Source organism: Dendroctonus ponderosae, unplaced genomic scaffold (assembly GCF_020466585.1).
Source record: "Dendroctonus ponderosae isolate FM_Combo_2020 unplaced genomic scaffold, Dpon_F_20191213v2 Dpon_F_20191213_1, whole genome shotgun sequence".
NCBI lineage: Eukaryota > Metazoa > Arthropoda > Insecta > Coleoptera > Curculionidae > Dendroctonus > Dendroctonus ponderosae.
Window position 1 is genome coordinate 48,206,340 of NW_026017110.1, and position 14,607 is coordinate 48,220,946.

The 14,607-nt window shown below is 42.7% G+C and overlaps 4 protein-coding genes and 1 long non-coding RNA gene across 5 annotated transcripts in view; 1 reads left to right on the forward strand and 4 right to left on the reverse strand.

The window, feature by feature from the left end:
* Positions 1-4,486, forward strand: part of LOC109541446 (inverted formin-2) — a 10,096-nt gene extending 5,610 nt beyond the window's left edge. The window contains exons 8-21 of the mRNA XM_019910302.2: positions 936-1,124; positions 1,176-1,276; positions 1,325-1,395; positions 1,445-1,552; positions 1,607-1,677; positions 1,732-1,858; positions 1,912-2,164; positions 2,218-2,291; positions 2,421-2,550; positions 2,605-2,730; positions 2,783-2,995; positions 3,051-3,552; positions 3,606-3,696; positions 3,748-4,486. Coding sequence (XP_019765861.2) covers positions 936-1,124; positions 1,176-1,276; positions 1,325-1,395; positions 1,445-1,552; positions 1,607-1,677; positions 1,732-1,858; positions 1,912-2,164; positions 2,218-2,291; positions 2,421-2,550; positions 2,605-2,730; positions 2,783-2,995; positions 3,051-3,552; positions 3,606-3,696; positions 3,748-4,101 — 2,410 coding nt within the window. The 3' untranslated portion in view covers positions 4,102-4,486. The remainder of the gene's footprint in view (positions 1-935; positions 1,125-1,175; positions 1,277-1,324; positions 1,396-1,444; positions 1,553-1,606; positions 1,678-1,731; positions 1,859-1,911; positions 2,165-2,217; positions 2,292-2,420; positions 2,551-2,604; positions 2,731-2,782; positions 2,996-3,050; positions 3,553-3,605; positions 3,697-3,747) is intronic.
* A 78-nt stretch (positions 4,487-4,564) lies between these two features.
* LOC109541449 (ubiquitin-40S ribosomal protein S27a) lies at positions 4,565-6,930 on the reverse strand. Its single transcript, XM_019910305.2, has 3 exons — positions 6,836-6,930; positions 4,859-5,192; positions 4,565-4,741 (listed from the first exon to the last, which is right to left on the reverse strand). The coding sequence occupies exons 2-3, from the start codon at positions 5,177-5,179 to the stop codon at positions 4,598-4,600; spliced, it is 465 nt and encodes a 154-aa protein (XP_019765864.1). The 5' UTR covers positions 5,180-5,192; positions 6,836-6,930; the 3' UTR covers positions 4,565-4,597.
* Positions 5,270-6,986, reverse strand: LOC109541447 (ribosome biogenesis protein NSA2 homolog). Its single transcript, XM_019910303.1, has 2 exons — positions 6,836-6,986; positions 5,270-6,124 (listed from the first exon to the last, which is right to left on the reverse strand). Exon 2 carries the CDS (start codon positions 6,109-6,111, stop codon positions 5,332-5,334), a length of 780 nt encoding a protein of 259 aa, XP_019765862.1. The 5' UTR covers positions 6,112-6,124; positions 6,836-6,986; the 3' UTR covers positions 5,270-5,331.
* Positions 6,987-7,311: 325 nt separating this feature from the next.
* LOC109541463 (trace amine-associated receptor 1) overlaps positions 7,312-14,607 on the reverse strand; it is a 38,406-nt gene continuing 31,110 nt past the window's right edge. The window contains exons 6-7 of the mRNA XM_019910322.2: positions 8,554-8,805; positions 7,312-8,498 (exon numbers count right to left, since the gene is read on the reverse strand). Of these exons, the coding sequence (XP_019765881.1) occupies positions 8,238-8,498; positions 8,554-8,805 (513 nt within the window). The 3' untranslated portion in view covers positions 7,312-8,237. The remainder of the gene's footprint in view (positions 8,499-8,553; positions 8,806-14,607) is intronic.
* On the reverse strand, positions 13,499-13,873 carry LOC125502426. Its single transcript, XR_007280192.1, has 2 exons — positions 13,681-13,873; positions 13,499-13,593 (listed from the first exon to the last, which is right to left on the reverse strand). It is a non-coding gene; the product is annotated as an uncharacterized LOC125502426 (long non-coding RNA).

Genomic DNA, 14,607 nt, shown 5'->3' on the forward strand with positions numbered 1-14,607 from the left:
TAGGAATGTTCACCTATGTATATTCCCAGGATATTCCCGCAATGTTCTGTATATTTTTTGAACATTCTGAGATATTCATAGAATATCAAATGCTATCTGGGCATCGTCTTTACAGTTCGGTCTTCTTTATCGCCTTTTTCGAATACCCGTTTTACCTTTGAATTTGGGACAAAATCGAAACAAAGTTATCTTGTTTTTTTCGACAAAATTTAGGTTTCCTCAGAAAACGAGCAGAAAAAGCACAAGCAAATAATCAATATTTGTAAAACTCGTCACCTTCATCGCTTTGAAATTGTTTAGCCTCTTCAAAATTTCCGGATTTTCCCCCGTTTTAGACCAAATAGTTTCAAGCAATCGTATGCTCAATATGTTGATAGCTTTTTTTTGTTATATGTGTTAAATTCATTAACCAATGAGTTAAAACTGATTAACTCAGAGAGCGGCAACAACCCAAAAGCGCAGCACAACACAGTGTTACCCAGGCCTACTTTTAGCTCTTACATAACATTCGCCTTTTCACAGGATTGATTAAATCAAGATCGATGGGAGTCAGATCGGGACGGCCGGTCGGCCAATGGGGAAATGGCCATGTGATTTTCGCACACATTTTTGCCTGTCTCTATTGGTCTGCCGATTCGCCCGATTTGTGCCTTGCAGAGGCAATTGTCACAGCATCATAACAACATTTCAAACAGTGAAGAAATCAGTAGATTTATCCTAGGAACGATCTTCACTCTTCAAAATTAGTTAATTTCTCCAAAAAATTGCGCCCTTTTACACAACTTTCTAAACATCGTGTGGCTGAATCATCACACTTACAGAAACCTCCATTACTTCATGCAAAGCGCCCAGAAAAATCCCGTAAAATAGCTTGACTTGAAACTAATAAAACTAATGTACTAAATGTTCTCTATCTTTACCCACCTGCGTTTCAGCTCGAATGAAGACATAATTCGCCTAATCAAGCACGGGGAGCACGATAAAATCGGGATCGAAAAGCTAAAGGGATTGTTGAAGATTCTGCCCGAAGTGGACGAGCTGGACATGCTGAAGTCGTTTGATGGCGACTGGAGGAAGTTGGGAAATGCGGAAAAGTTCCTCATCCAACTCACCAGTTTATCCAAGTAAAAGCCAACGGCTCAACTTAAACAGCAGCTAAATTAGGCGATTTTCAGCTACAAGCTGCGAATTGAGAGCATGCTCCTGAAGGAGGAGTTTGAGTCCAATATGAGCTACGTGAAGCCGAGCATACACTCGATGATTATCGCGGCACAAGGTAAACATGCCGGAGCGAAAACTTCTTAAACTGCCGAGTGTTTTTCAGAGCTGATGACCAACAAGGCGCTCCAAGAAGTCCTCTACATGGTGCTGATTGCAGGCAATTTCCTCAATGCGGTAAATATCCTCAACCCGGGTTTAGATAGGGGCTGATGATCAATTTCAGGGCGGATATGCAGGAAACGCGGCGGGAGTGAAACTGTCTTCTTTGCAAAAAATCATGGACATCAGAGCGAACAAGCCCAACATGAACCTAATTCATTTTGTCGCCCTGGTAAGTTGAAACATTCGTTTTCTGCCAGCTAATTGGGTTTTCCTCAAAATGTAGCAAGCAGAGAAACGAGGCAACATCCTGCTGTCCTTTACCGACAACATCGGAATTCTGGAGGAGGCGGCCAAGTGAGTACCGCCTCTTCAATAATAACGCATTTGGATTATTTTCGGCCGTTGCAGGACAACAGTGGAGCAGCTGAAGAACGAAATCAGCGCCCTGGAGGAGCGAATTCGAAAAATCAGGAAACAAATCGAACTGCCCGAAACTGAGCCGGAAATCGAAATCCAAATGACTGACTTCCTGATAGTAAGTACCTATTGGAAAATGCCCGCTTAAAAACCTTGATCCGCTTCCTGCAGGTGGCTGGAAACGACGTTTCCAAGCTACAAAAGGAGCTCAAAAGACTGGACACTGTCCGCCAGCAGCTAGCGGAGTTTTTCTGCGAGGATCTCAGCTCCTTTAAAATAGAGGAATGCTTCCGGATCTTTCACGCGTTCACCTGCAAGTTCAAACAGGCGGTGATCGAAAATGAGCGCCGCAAGTTCCAAGAAGAACAAGCCAATGCCCGGAAGCGCCAACGGGAGGAACTGTTAGCGGCTAAACGACGCCAAAGTAAGGGTACAAAAAATACAAAAATCGCCCAAGTAAAACGAAAAACGTTTCAGTGGGAAATGCTGCTGATGATGGTTTCATTGAAATGCAGATTTACGACTCTGGAACGGGCGGCGGCTCCAAGAAGGTAAAATATCGAATAAAAATATTTTTTAATGAACACACAGAAGCTTTAGAAGGCAAAAGCACAGATCAGTAATGGGGTTGCAAATTGTGTTTGGTTCGGGAGACACTAATCCCCAAAGGAAATTTTCAGGGCTACAGGCTGGGAACCGACAGTGGAACCTCAGAGGACGAATTTTTCGGCACCAGCTCCCCTTTACTGCCGCGCCATAGACTCAGCTCGTTTAATGGAAACGGCGTCGATACCGAGCAAATGTCCCCAGGTAAAGCGTCGATTTTAAAGCAAAAATCCCCGTGAAAACATGTTTATTCGCCAGACTCCTCGCCCAATGGAAGTCTGCGAAGACGCCGAAGTAAGGGAATGCTGGACGACCAAGGCAACTTAATGGACTTCCTGCGGAACTCTTGCGACAGCCGCGAACGCAAATCCTGGGGAAGTTTAGGTGAGAGCAAGATTTCCGAAGAAAACATTTTTTAATCGGTGAAACTTTGCAGATCGCTCCTGGGCCAGGAAGGCGAAGGGAACCGGCCCGAAGAAGCGCCCCGCTCTGCTAACAGCCGATTTCCTGCTGGAAAGAGACCGCGCCACCCCGTCCCCTATGGTGGAAGTGAAAGGCTCCTGCTCAGCCCCGGAAGACGAGTCGAAGAAAGACAAAGTCGAATCTTGGCTGAAGGGTAGCGAGTTCAGCCACCCAATGACCGAGTCGCGTAAGCTCTTTGCAACCCCAGCAGAAATTTTTTCACCCCGCTCGGGACTTTGCAGGTGATTCGCCCCACTACAAAGACAAATCCGCCTGGCGCAAGTCCACCCTAAACGTGCCAAACAGCACGGAAGAAATCGGGGAGAACCATCGAAGGGACCCGTACAACCTGAAAATCCTCCAGCCAATTCTGGAGACGACCAACGACCGAAAAGAGCTGATCGGCTCACTGGGCAGGAACCTCAAGACTGACAATAAACTCACTTTGTACATTAGAAAGCCACTAGACGAACCGCAGGTTGAACCCGCCAAAATTGAGTCGCCCCCAACCAAGAGCAGTCCCGAGCCTCCAGTCAGCAACAAGATAGAAATCGATCAGGACAACGTCCAAACTCCCCCAATGGCGCGGAAGAATTTCATTTCGCCAACTCCGACGGAAAAACGCGAGCCCAGCAAACCAAGCCCCTGCAGCAGGACGTTGAAGCCGGAAAAGGACGAACTGGACCTGATAGGGGACGGACAATTCAACAGATTCTCGCCTGCCAGACGTACAAGAAGACAAGTGTAAGTGTTCAATCCACGCTGAAAGCCCCCAGAAATTACGGCTAGCTTTTCAGACGCAACCAACCAAAGAGCCCGGTGAAGATCCCCAAAGAAGAGGAAGACGTTAGCAGCTTGGGCGACTTTGTCTCCCCGGTTTGCATTAAGGTTATTAGCATCCCCGATTTCTCTCCACGTTACTCACACGGTCACTTTCAGGTAGAGCCGGAAGATTTCCGCCCAAAAGCGTCCCAACCCACCAATTCAGAGCCAGCGCGACCCAGAAAAAACTCGCTGGCTGACAAAAACACAAAGAACCAGAAAAACGCCGTCAAACCCAACCTGCGCCGGACGCCTTCCCTGAACAGCTCCAAGGGCAAAATAACCGGCTCTAGAAGCGCGGAAAGCTTCAAAATGCTGCAGACTGGGGCGGAAAATGGGGCCTCAAAGCCCCCAGCCAAAATATCGGCAAGGGCGAAACCTATGGGTTTCATGAAACCCACCACGGCGAGCACGACGAAAGCCAGTACGTCTTCAACGAGAAAAAGCTTTTCTTTGCGAGGCAAAGACTAAAACATTGGGACCCCGCATTAATGGTCGTGAGAGGAATGAAGTGCTAGGAAAAATGCAAAACAGGGCGTTCCGATTACGCAATTTAACATTGTTAGCAGTTCAAACGGAGAAGAGTTTGAACTCATCAGTTAAAATAATGCTCTCTAGTTTGACTTTGCCGGGTGTCCCATATTTTAAGAAGCATTTGGGAAACAACGACGAATTTCCACGTTTGTATTTTGAATGGTCGATTGTTTCCCGAAGTCTTGCGACCCTGTACACCGATCAAAAACCCCTAATTATACAACTAATATTTATTAATTTATATGCATGTGTTTTTACTAAGACGATTTTAATACTGAAATGTAACTTGAGAAAGCGACGGAATAAATTATTGTTGATTGAGTTTGCACTGAATAATGGACGGAAAGGACAGGAAATTTTGGGTAATCAGCGATTGTTGGGACTGAAGTAGAAAAAATAATTCTCTAAATAATTATATTTAGAACATACACGCTTATTCTTGCTTGGAGAAGACTAGCGTGTATCCACACTTTCCACAGTAGTGACGGTCTTCCATTGCTGCCATGAAAACACCAGCACCACAGTGATCAGCGGGACATTCTCTCCTCAACCTGTGGATTTTCCCATTTTCGTCCACCTGAAAATTCAATGAAAAGGGAAACTTTTAATATGCAAATTTGATCACGAAATATCAACGTTCTTCGACTGAATTTCCGCACGTTTTTTATTACGAACGCCAAAAAACTAATCTCACCTTATAAAACTTCAAAATCGGCAGCTTGACCTTCTTCTTCTTGTGCTTGATTTTCTTGGGAGTTGAGTAGTTCTTCTTCTTGCGCTTCTTAGCGCCTCCCCTCAACCTCAACACCAAATGCAAAGTGGACTCCTTCTGGATGTTGTAGTCCGACAAAGTGCGTCCATCTTCCAGCTGCTTGCCGGCGAAGATCAGCCGCTGCTGGTCGGGAGGGATGCCCTCTTTATCCTGGATTTTGGCTTTAACATTTTCGATAGTATCTGATGGCTCGACCTCAAGAGTGATGGTCTTGCCCGTCAGAGTCTTCACGAAGATCTGCATCTCTAGCGGTGAACTGGAAAACATAAAAAACCATTAAACCTGCGAGTCCTGTAACATTCAAATCGACGCAGTTTGAAAGCAAATCAAAGCTTGGACTGGGAATAAGTCCTCATGGACTGATTTATTACAAAAAAACCATACAAGTCATTCAACTACACTAAAAGTACTGCGTTGATGCATCCATCGTTCTCCGGGTTGTTGGTGACTTGGGCATATTTGCCCCAAACAACCTTGCCAGCCTGTGTGACTAAACCCAGCTCGGAAATATTGACTTCGATCACGGTGCCCTTGGTGATGACTCCTAAACTCGTGTACATGGCAGAGCTGGGGTTTTTCTTGACGCCAATGATGGGCAAATGGAAGGTGGCCTTCAGCTCTGGGTGGGTAACATGTGCTTTCTTAAAGCGCAAAGCCATGGGCCTGATGAACCGTTCAAACTTTGGCGGTTTTCTCGTGAAACCCTCGCCGACAAATGTGACCTTAGTGACCATTCGCTTCCAGGCCTTTCTCTTGGTTTTCCCTGATCGGACCACTCGCATCACTTCAGAGTCTGCTTGGGCTCGTACTTTCGGAATCGGCACATCCCATTTGCCGGCTTTTTCCTTTCTTTTCTGCTTGATCATGTTCGAGAGCACCTTGGCCCTGGATTGTACATCACGATCCAGCAAGTAGACGGGCAAAGCCCCTTCGGCGACGTTTCCAGTGACTTTTTTGGTCTTTTTCTCCTCGTGGGCCTTGATTTTCTTCTTCATCTGAATCTTTTCATTGCGGCGCTCTTTGTTGAAGATCTTCGCCTTGATACCGCGCAATTTGCGAGCGGTTTCAGCTCGCTTATGGGGCTCACGGGCTTCACGTTTTCGCTTTCTTTCTTCAAAGTCGAGCCGTCGACCGTGCAGCTTGCGGTGACGCTCCATGTATTCGTTCTGTGGCATCTTGTCGAGTTAACTATTCAAAAAAAATATATTTCGTTACTTTTTAGCTCCAATTAGACTCTGTTTGCTCAGTTTCGGAGATACGCTGGATGTATTGGTATTATTCAAAAGAATCATACGTACCTTAGAAGCACCTCACTGCAATATTCACTAAGTGTTACTGCTTTATGTCAGAAAAAAATGCACTCGTGTCTCGTAAGCCTTTGAAGTCCCCACTAATTCCACTGTTTTGCATTTAATGAGAAATTGATACCAACCAGCTGAACAAGTCTGTTTTCCGAACATTTATCTACTAAGGTTAAAAGTAACTGGTCGAAATATGCGGTCCTTGATTTGGTGCTTCTTCGGCAAATACACCCACTAGTATCTCCCAAACTGAACAATGGCTAGGCCGTCAAGGTTAGGGCTTTGCCCCTTGGTCAAACCCCCCCCATTTTCTCGAAATATTTCCGCGATTGAATGCAAAACATGTTGAAAGGATTATTGAAAAGTGGGCTAACAACTCGGGCTCAAGAGCATGAGGCTGGAAATGAAATAAACGTGCCAACCTAACCTGATCTAACACGCATGGTCTCAAAAGATTGCAAATTTGGGAAAAATCCACGAAACCCACTGGTTTAGATAACGCTCAATAGAAGCAAAGCTTAAAGGGGCACAGTTTGAGCATTCTGCCGAAATCAAAACGCAAAAAATTGAGGTAAAACTAGGAAAAATCTATACTTACGTTCCTACTCCACCTTGGAACACTATGCGAAAGGAAACTAAAATGGCTAAACTGAACAAGCGGGCCAGTTACCAACGTCAACCGTAATTCAACCCAGGGCAGGCAACACAGGAAATGAAAATTCCCTGCTGAACTTGTGCGTTGCCATACCTCGCTAGAATTTGCAGGTCTAGGGAACTAATTCGATTTATTACAGTGTTTTGATGAAGATTTCCACCAAATTTCAGCTGGTTTGCAAGTTTGAAAGTGCACCCAACGGGCCAACGAAGTCGCAGGGGCCACTAACTCAGCCAACTGAACAGGCATTTGAATTGACTGAAGATGATGGAAGAATTGATTTTCTTCAGACAAAACCATGTGGCAGAGGCAACAACGCCGCTTTCAGAATGAATATATTTAAATAATTTTTGTGCCCTTAAAATAAATAATCTTTTAAATGTGGTTTCAGGCGAAGAAAAATCCAGTTCACTATAATATAACGTAAAAACCGTTTATTAAAAGTCAAATAACACAGCAAATTTTCTATAAGAAAGTATTACAATAATTCGTATTTACAATTATTAATAGATACGAAACGCTTATTTGATACCGAACAGGACCAAGGAACAATGGAAATTGCCCTAGTACAAAGTCGCTATTTACAGTTATTAATACTGTACCAGCTTATTTGCCGTAAGTAACGCGCATTCGCCATAATGTCCAGCAGAGGCGCATTGAAGTTCACTTACAGAATAATCACCAAATAAGTAAAGGCAAAACGTTATGCAACTGCACACAGTCCATTTCATTTTTATCTGAGTTCAGCTTGCCAGCAGGTTTTTATATACAGGATGTCCCTAAACTTGCTCATCCGGACACGGTTGAAAAAGAGGCTGCTTGTAGAAAGTTTTTCTGCAACCCCTTGTACAAATGGGCTGGTTTTTTTTCAGCCGCTAGCTAGGTTCGTTTAGATGGTTTTTCGTCTCTTGCAAAATTTTCGCTCCAATTCCAGTTTCTTGACAAAAAATTACTTTGGCATGCATGATTATCTATCAGGGAATTGCAATGGGGGGACACCCGGTAAAACTGAAAAATACTTGTGCAGACCACAAGATTTTTCGATTAATTGACTGCCTTGATTACATTTTTTTAAATATCCTTTTCAGGACTTTAACGTTTTAAACTATCTTTCTACTAACTCATATAGGAAAAAGTGGCAGCCAGCAGTTTGCACGTTCATCAAGCTCTTCATTGTCCACATCGAAGAACCTGCGTTCATCTGGAGGCGGTAGGAAAAACGCAAAGAACTGCAAAATCACCATTTATGGACCACGCAATGCTATTTGGAGACGATGGCGGTTTCGGCCGAACTGCCCATGCTTTCGCCGCCCAAATCAAAGGTTTGCGTGGTCTTGTCCAGCTTTCATAAATCCGCTGGAGAATTATTTAGAACACTCAGTTCAATGCCGTTGCAGTCCAGTCGAGTTTCCAGCGAATTCGACTGTTGGGGCTCTGGAATCGAGCTGGATGAAACTGTGCGTTCCAGGATTTCTCCCCAGTATTTCTCGGAAAGGCCTTCCAGGTCACAGTCAGGCGTATGCCCGATGTACTTTGAAGAGGGCGATGTGTTGCAGAAATGGTCAAACTGCTGCTGCTTCTTGTCGTGGATTTTGCGGCAAAACACCTGGAAAGTGTAGAGTTTTCGGGATTTTTTCGCGAGTTTTTAAAGCGGAACTCACCCCATTGAAGATCTCCCGGCATATTCGCCTGAAGTGGTTATTGAGCGTCCAGTAGATGAATGGATACCAAAAGCTGTTGCTTAAAGCCATCCAGGTGGCGATAAAGTCTAAGGCCGGCGGGGCTCTAGATCCAGTGCAGGCCGCCACAACTTCCTGGATGGTCCAGGGTGTAACTAGCACGATGAACCCCAAAGACATTGCGGCCATTGTTCGGGAGCAGATCAAGCTCAGCTTCCGCTCGTGGTCGATTAACTGGAGCCAAAAATGGAAAGTTCTCTAGCAACGTGCATGGAGTTATTAAACGGGTAGGTATATTTCCATTAAAAACCCAACGCAATTAAATTAATTAAAACATTCATTAAAAATAATCGCATCTGATACTCTCGCGTTCGAGATCAAAGTCGGCCTTCCTAATGATAGCTAAAGATGTCTGCCCTTGATCAAAAGACATGAATTACATGCGCTGATTCGCAGGGAATTTGTTTGGGAAAAACTGCAGCCTTCCACTCAACAACGGATTAAGCAGCGTGTCTGGGAAAATGATCGAGTTCCAAATTGGTTTAATTAATACATGGTAATCGTTAGCTTTCCATTTTCTAATTGCGAGCCCAGGCCCGATCGGGTTTCGTTCAAACGCCACAAAAACTGGAAGTTTATCGTTATCGGGGAAATGTTTCACGTCGACCGAACCGGCCATAAACAAGCAATGAATTATTTAAGCCCGATAAGCCGCAGCATGCTGCAAAGCATCCCAAACAGAGAATCTTCCACATCCTATCGTTTACAGGTTGAAAGTGAATTTTTTCGGGGTGCCACGAAATTGAGCGCGGTATTTATTCAATCTGCATAGCTTAAATCGCGGAATTAACTATTATTTCCAAGCTAAACACTGTCCAGTTTGCTCACTGGCAGGCCTAATTGGCTAACGGCGTTATGACATTACGTTTATCCTGCTGCAATGCTGTTTGGCCTGATCAAAACGATATTTGAGACAAGTTAATTTGCATTCGGACTGAGGGATTGCAATGAAATTTGGTCCATTTGTCGCTGGATGATATGTGAATACTCTGGGAAGATTTAAAGGAAGTGTTCACACTAGTGCTGAGGTTATGAATTTTTTCCTTAAAGCTGCACAGAACAAAATCTGTGGTTTTTTCGGTCGCATATAGAGTTTTGTTTAAAATCGCCCGGTACAGGAATTTAAATGGAATTTACTGGGTTGGTTGCTGGGTAGTTTGTCAATACTCTGGGGAGATTTAAAGAAAATATTCCCATTAGTGCCGAAGTTATAAATTTTTTCCTGATTGATGTGGCACAGATCGAAAGTTGCGCTTTTTTCGATCTCAAATAGATTTTTGTTTAAAATCTAAAAAAACCGCTCGGTGCCGGAACTTCAATCGAGTTTCGTCATCGTCGTTTGAAGCTGGATGTTGTGTGAATACTGGATAGAGATTTCAAGAAAATGTCCCCACTAGTGCCGAAGTTACGATAGTGAAAGATTACAGTATTTTCGGTCTCAAAGATGTTTGTTTTAAATCGCTCCTTCCAGCAATTTGGATGAAATTTGGTCAATGTATGGTAATGTATGTTTTTGGAATACTCCCAGGCGATTTTAACAAAATATTCCCTTTAGTGCCAAAGTTATGAATTTTGTCCTTTGAGCTGCAGATTTTTTCCGCCTCAAATAGAATTTTGTTTAAAATCGCCTGGTTCAGCATATTCAATCGAGTGTCGTCAGGTTGTATCTGGATACTGTGTGAACACTTTCAAAAGATTTCAAGAAAAAACCCCCACTCGTGCCGAAGTTACGAATTTTTTTCTTTGAGGCTGTACAGATCGAAAGTTGCGGTTTTTTACGGTCTCAAATATATTTTTGTTTAAAATCGCCCGATCCTGGAATTTCAATCGACTTTTATCAGTGCGTAACTGAATACTGTCTGAATACTCGAGAGAGATTTCAAGAAAATACCGCCACTCGTGCCGAAGTTGTACGAATTTTTTCCTTGAGGCTGCACAAATCGAAAGTTGCAGTTTGTTTGGTCTCAAATAGATTTTTGTTTTCAATCGTTTGGTGCAGAAATTTAAATTAAATTCAGTGCATTTGCTAATGGATATTGTGTGAATACTCGGAGCAGATTTGAAGAAAATATTGCCATTAGTACATTGCCGTTTTTTCAGTTTCACGTAGATTTTTGTTTCAAATCGCCTGGTGCAGGCATTTGATTCGAGTTCTGTCAGGTTGTAGCCGGATACTATGTGAATACTATCGCGCGATATCAAAAAAATACCCTTACTAGTACCGAAGTTAGGAATTTTCTCTTGAGGCTGCCCAGATCGAAATTTCCGGGATTTTCGGTATCAAAATCTCTAGAAATAGATTTTTGTTTAAAATCGTCCGGTGCAGGAAGTTCAATGGAATTAAGTCAGTTTGTAGCTGGATGCTTCATGAATATTCTGGACAGATTTAATGAAAATATTCCCACTAGCCCCCAAGTTATGGATATTTGTTTCATCGGGCTGCACATATCCAATGCATTGCGGTTTTTTGGGCCTTGAATAGATTTTTGTTTAAAATCACCTGGTATAGGATCTTCAATGGAATGTAGTCAGTTTCTTGCTGGATGAATTGGAAATGCTGGGGAGAGATTTGAAGAAAATATTCTGGCTAGGGCCAAAGTTATGAATTTTTGCCTTTTTTTCAGGGTGCAGAGATCGAAAGTTGCAGTTTGTGGGGCCCCAAATAGATTTTCCTTGAATTCGAATAAAACTTTGCTTATATTTGTAACCGAACGCATAGTGTACTCTGGAGCGATTCAAAGAAAATATTACCACTAGCACCAAAGTTATGAATTTTTTCCCTTCAGGGTGCCGACATCGAAAATTGCGGGTATTTTGGTCCAAAATATAAATTTTTTTAACTCGCCCGGCCCAGGAATTTATAAGAAATTCCGTTAACTCCAGAAATCGAAAATTGTGCTTTTGGGTCCCCAAAAATAAACAGTTTTCAAATAAGTTTGAACGAAATTCAGTTAATCTGTACATGAATAATTTGCAAATGCTCCATAGATACTGAAAGGAAAGATTCCAACTTACTGAGAAACTATTATTTTTTCCCATCAACTTGCCCAGACAGCAAATGTTCATTTAAAAAATCAATCCGTTAATAGATTTGAATGCAACTTAGCAAGTATGTAGCTGAATAACTTTTCAATGTTCTACAAAAATTGGAAATAAATACTAGTGCTTGCTTCCAAGATATAAAAAAAATTAAATCAGCCTGCATAATGAGAATATTGCGGTTCGTAGTCCCCAAAGGAAAACACTTTCAAACTTCACCCAGTACATGGATTTAATTAAGCTTTTCTCAGTTTGTAGCCGGATTATCGCTAGTTAATTTGAAGAGATTTCAAACGTATTTTCAGGAAAACGTAAAAGTTCTGAATTTTTTTCCGTCAGGCGGTAGAGAGCGAAAACTGCAAATTTTACGGTCTAAAATGAGTCGGTCTTTACGGTCTTAAAAAAACACGCTGCGGTTGAATTCGATTGAAATTTTCTCAATTTTCACCTGCACTGTACTTTTTTCGAATATCCCTTAGAGCCTGTTAGAAAATATTTCGGTTTCTTTCATAGTGAGGATTTTCATTGCATTGAAAACTTGCAATTTTTACGTCCCAAGTGACCATTTCAAAAATCACCCTGATCATCAATTTTAATGAAATTTTCCAGGTCTGTAGTGTAGAGGTTTGTGAATAGTGGGCAAAAATTGCAAGAGACTACAGATGAGCTGAGTCCGAATTTATGGTTTCTTTTCCATCGGGCTGCAGAGATAGAAAAGCGATTTTTCGGACTCCAAATTGAAAATTGCCCGAAACCAACGAAAGCTTGCATTGTGAGAGAAGTTTGTTCAATTTATAGCTGAACGTCGTCTGAATAACGCCTAAAAATTGTAAAACAATATTGGCGCTTGCACAAAAGATATTAATTTTTTTCATCAGCCTGCACCAAAAAATGTTTTTGAGTTTTAGTACACATTTTAGTACACATGAAGAAATTCTCCAAAATCAACCCATAGACAAATTCAGACGAATTTTGCTAAACTGGTAGCCCCATTATTTCCAAAGCCTCTGCCGAGAGTGGAAGCGAATGTTAAGACAAATTCAGAAGTTGTGATTTTTTTTCCTTCAGGCTGCAGAGGCTGAAAACTGCAATTTCTGGACCTTGCTAAAAATCACCCTATACATCCATGCTGACCAAATTGGGTCAGTTTGTAACTCGGGGTCCTGGCAACACTCTCTATATACTGGATCCAAAATATGCAGAGCCAGCAAATAGCGATTTTTCCACTCAACATTGAGACGCTTTATTAAGAAAAGGATCTGTCCAAAGATTTGCGTCAAACTTGGTCAATTTGAAGCTGGATGCTTTGTCGATATTTCACGGAGATTCTGAGGCAATCTTCGGGCTTACGCCAAAAATACTGATTTTTCCCCAACCGCTTGCAAGAACACAAAATGGCCCTTCAACCTCGACCATTGAACACTAAAAATCCTCGTTTAACCAAAACCCTAAACAGATTTAAATAATCCACAACAGTTTTCGGCAGGCAAAATCGGGAAAATCGTTGACTTTCCATGGCACTGACATTTGCATTTTGTCTTATCAGCGCAATAACACGAGGAAAACGCCACCGTTTCATTCGTTCTAAGGGCTGAAAACAACCCCCAAAAAAAGGATGTTTTAGCGCATTAAGGGCGGCCAATTCGGGGTTTATGAATGACATCGATTTAGAATCTACCAGCGGCCCCAAATCCATTGAACTGTTGAAGGAAATTTAATTGGACACAAAAGGGGCGACGAAGTCGAAACAATTTGACGCGTTTCAACTGAAAATCCGCGAGTGTTATAGTGGAAATTCAATCAAATCAGCGCTAAAAACACAGGGAAATTGGTTAGAAAACCGACGCTTTGTCCTGTTGGATGCTTTATTGCTAATCATCTAGAGAATCTGGGTAGAAGGGTGTCGTTCAGTTGCCGTCGATGCTATTCAAAAAAGTCACATAGGAATAGGAAGTTCGCAAAATCTGGAAAAATTCAATCAACTCGCTTAGTTTCTGCAGGGAAAGTTACCTGAATAATGAGCTCATTGGCCATTATAACGTTTCCTGCACGAATATACATGGACTTCCTGCTGCGCACCAAGAAAAAAAGCAGATCTTTCTTCAGGCCATTGTCGAATTCAAACCAATCCACTTCGTGTAAAACATCCGAAATAGTTGCGCTCTATAAAACCAGCTTTATACCGAAAAGTCAAGGCCTTTCCGTCAATATACCTCGTTAATCAGTCGCTGCCCGGCAGCGCAGCCCATAATAATCGCATTCAACCAACCGACAAAAATCATCAAAGTTTCCAAAGTTGCCGACTTGGAAGAAAAATATTGCTAAACACTTGCTGATTAACCCAGAGGAATCCTCTACCTCAAGCATCACAAAGGCAGAAACCCCCAGAATGGCCCCAGTGAGAACCACATGCAAAACCAGCTCGGTTCCGAAGAATTCATCAGCCAAACGACCCATTCTGGAAAAATTTGAAAATAACCCCTGAAGTCCCGAAGGAAAAAAATACCTCAAAATCTCTTCATGGTACTGCACAGCCCTCCCAAATAGCCCCCTTCGAGTCGCTCTATTGGGGCAGGCAAGCGCTTCCAGCAAAACTGTCTTCAAGTGGCGGATTCTTAGGCAAATGTACTCGATAACCTCCACATTCAACCAGACAACAGTGCCGCAAACCACATAAATGTACATCAGCATGAGGAATTCCGCTGCATTAATCAGCTGCAAGAAGGGAAACTTTTCTAGCGCTGCATAGGGAACCAAGGGGATGTGGATTGGGATCAACAGGGCGCAAATTTCGCTGAAGTTCCTTTGGATGTTGAGCGCTTCGCAGTTCTTCTTGTGCATGGGGGCGAAGAAGATGAAATAGAGCAGAGCTCCACCAGTGACGTAGGACAGATGGAGTTTAGCGAGCAAGTTCATTTTCTCCTGGAAAATTTTGAA

Bases quoted from the DNA above. Each gene is read 5' to 3' on its own strand.
- LOC109541449 (XM_019910305.2), bottom strand. From the start codon at position 5,179: ATGCAGATCTTCGTGAAGACTCTGACGGGCAAGACCATCACTCTTGAG. The intron at 4,742-4,858 runs GTGAGATTAGTT...TTGAATTTTCAG, and splicing joins CGATTTTGAAGTTTTATAAG to GTGGACGAAAATGGGAAAAT.
- LOC109541447 (XM_019910303.1), bottom strand. From the start codon at position 6,111: ATGCCACAGAACGAATACATGGAGCGTCACCGCAAGCTGCACGGTCGA.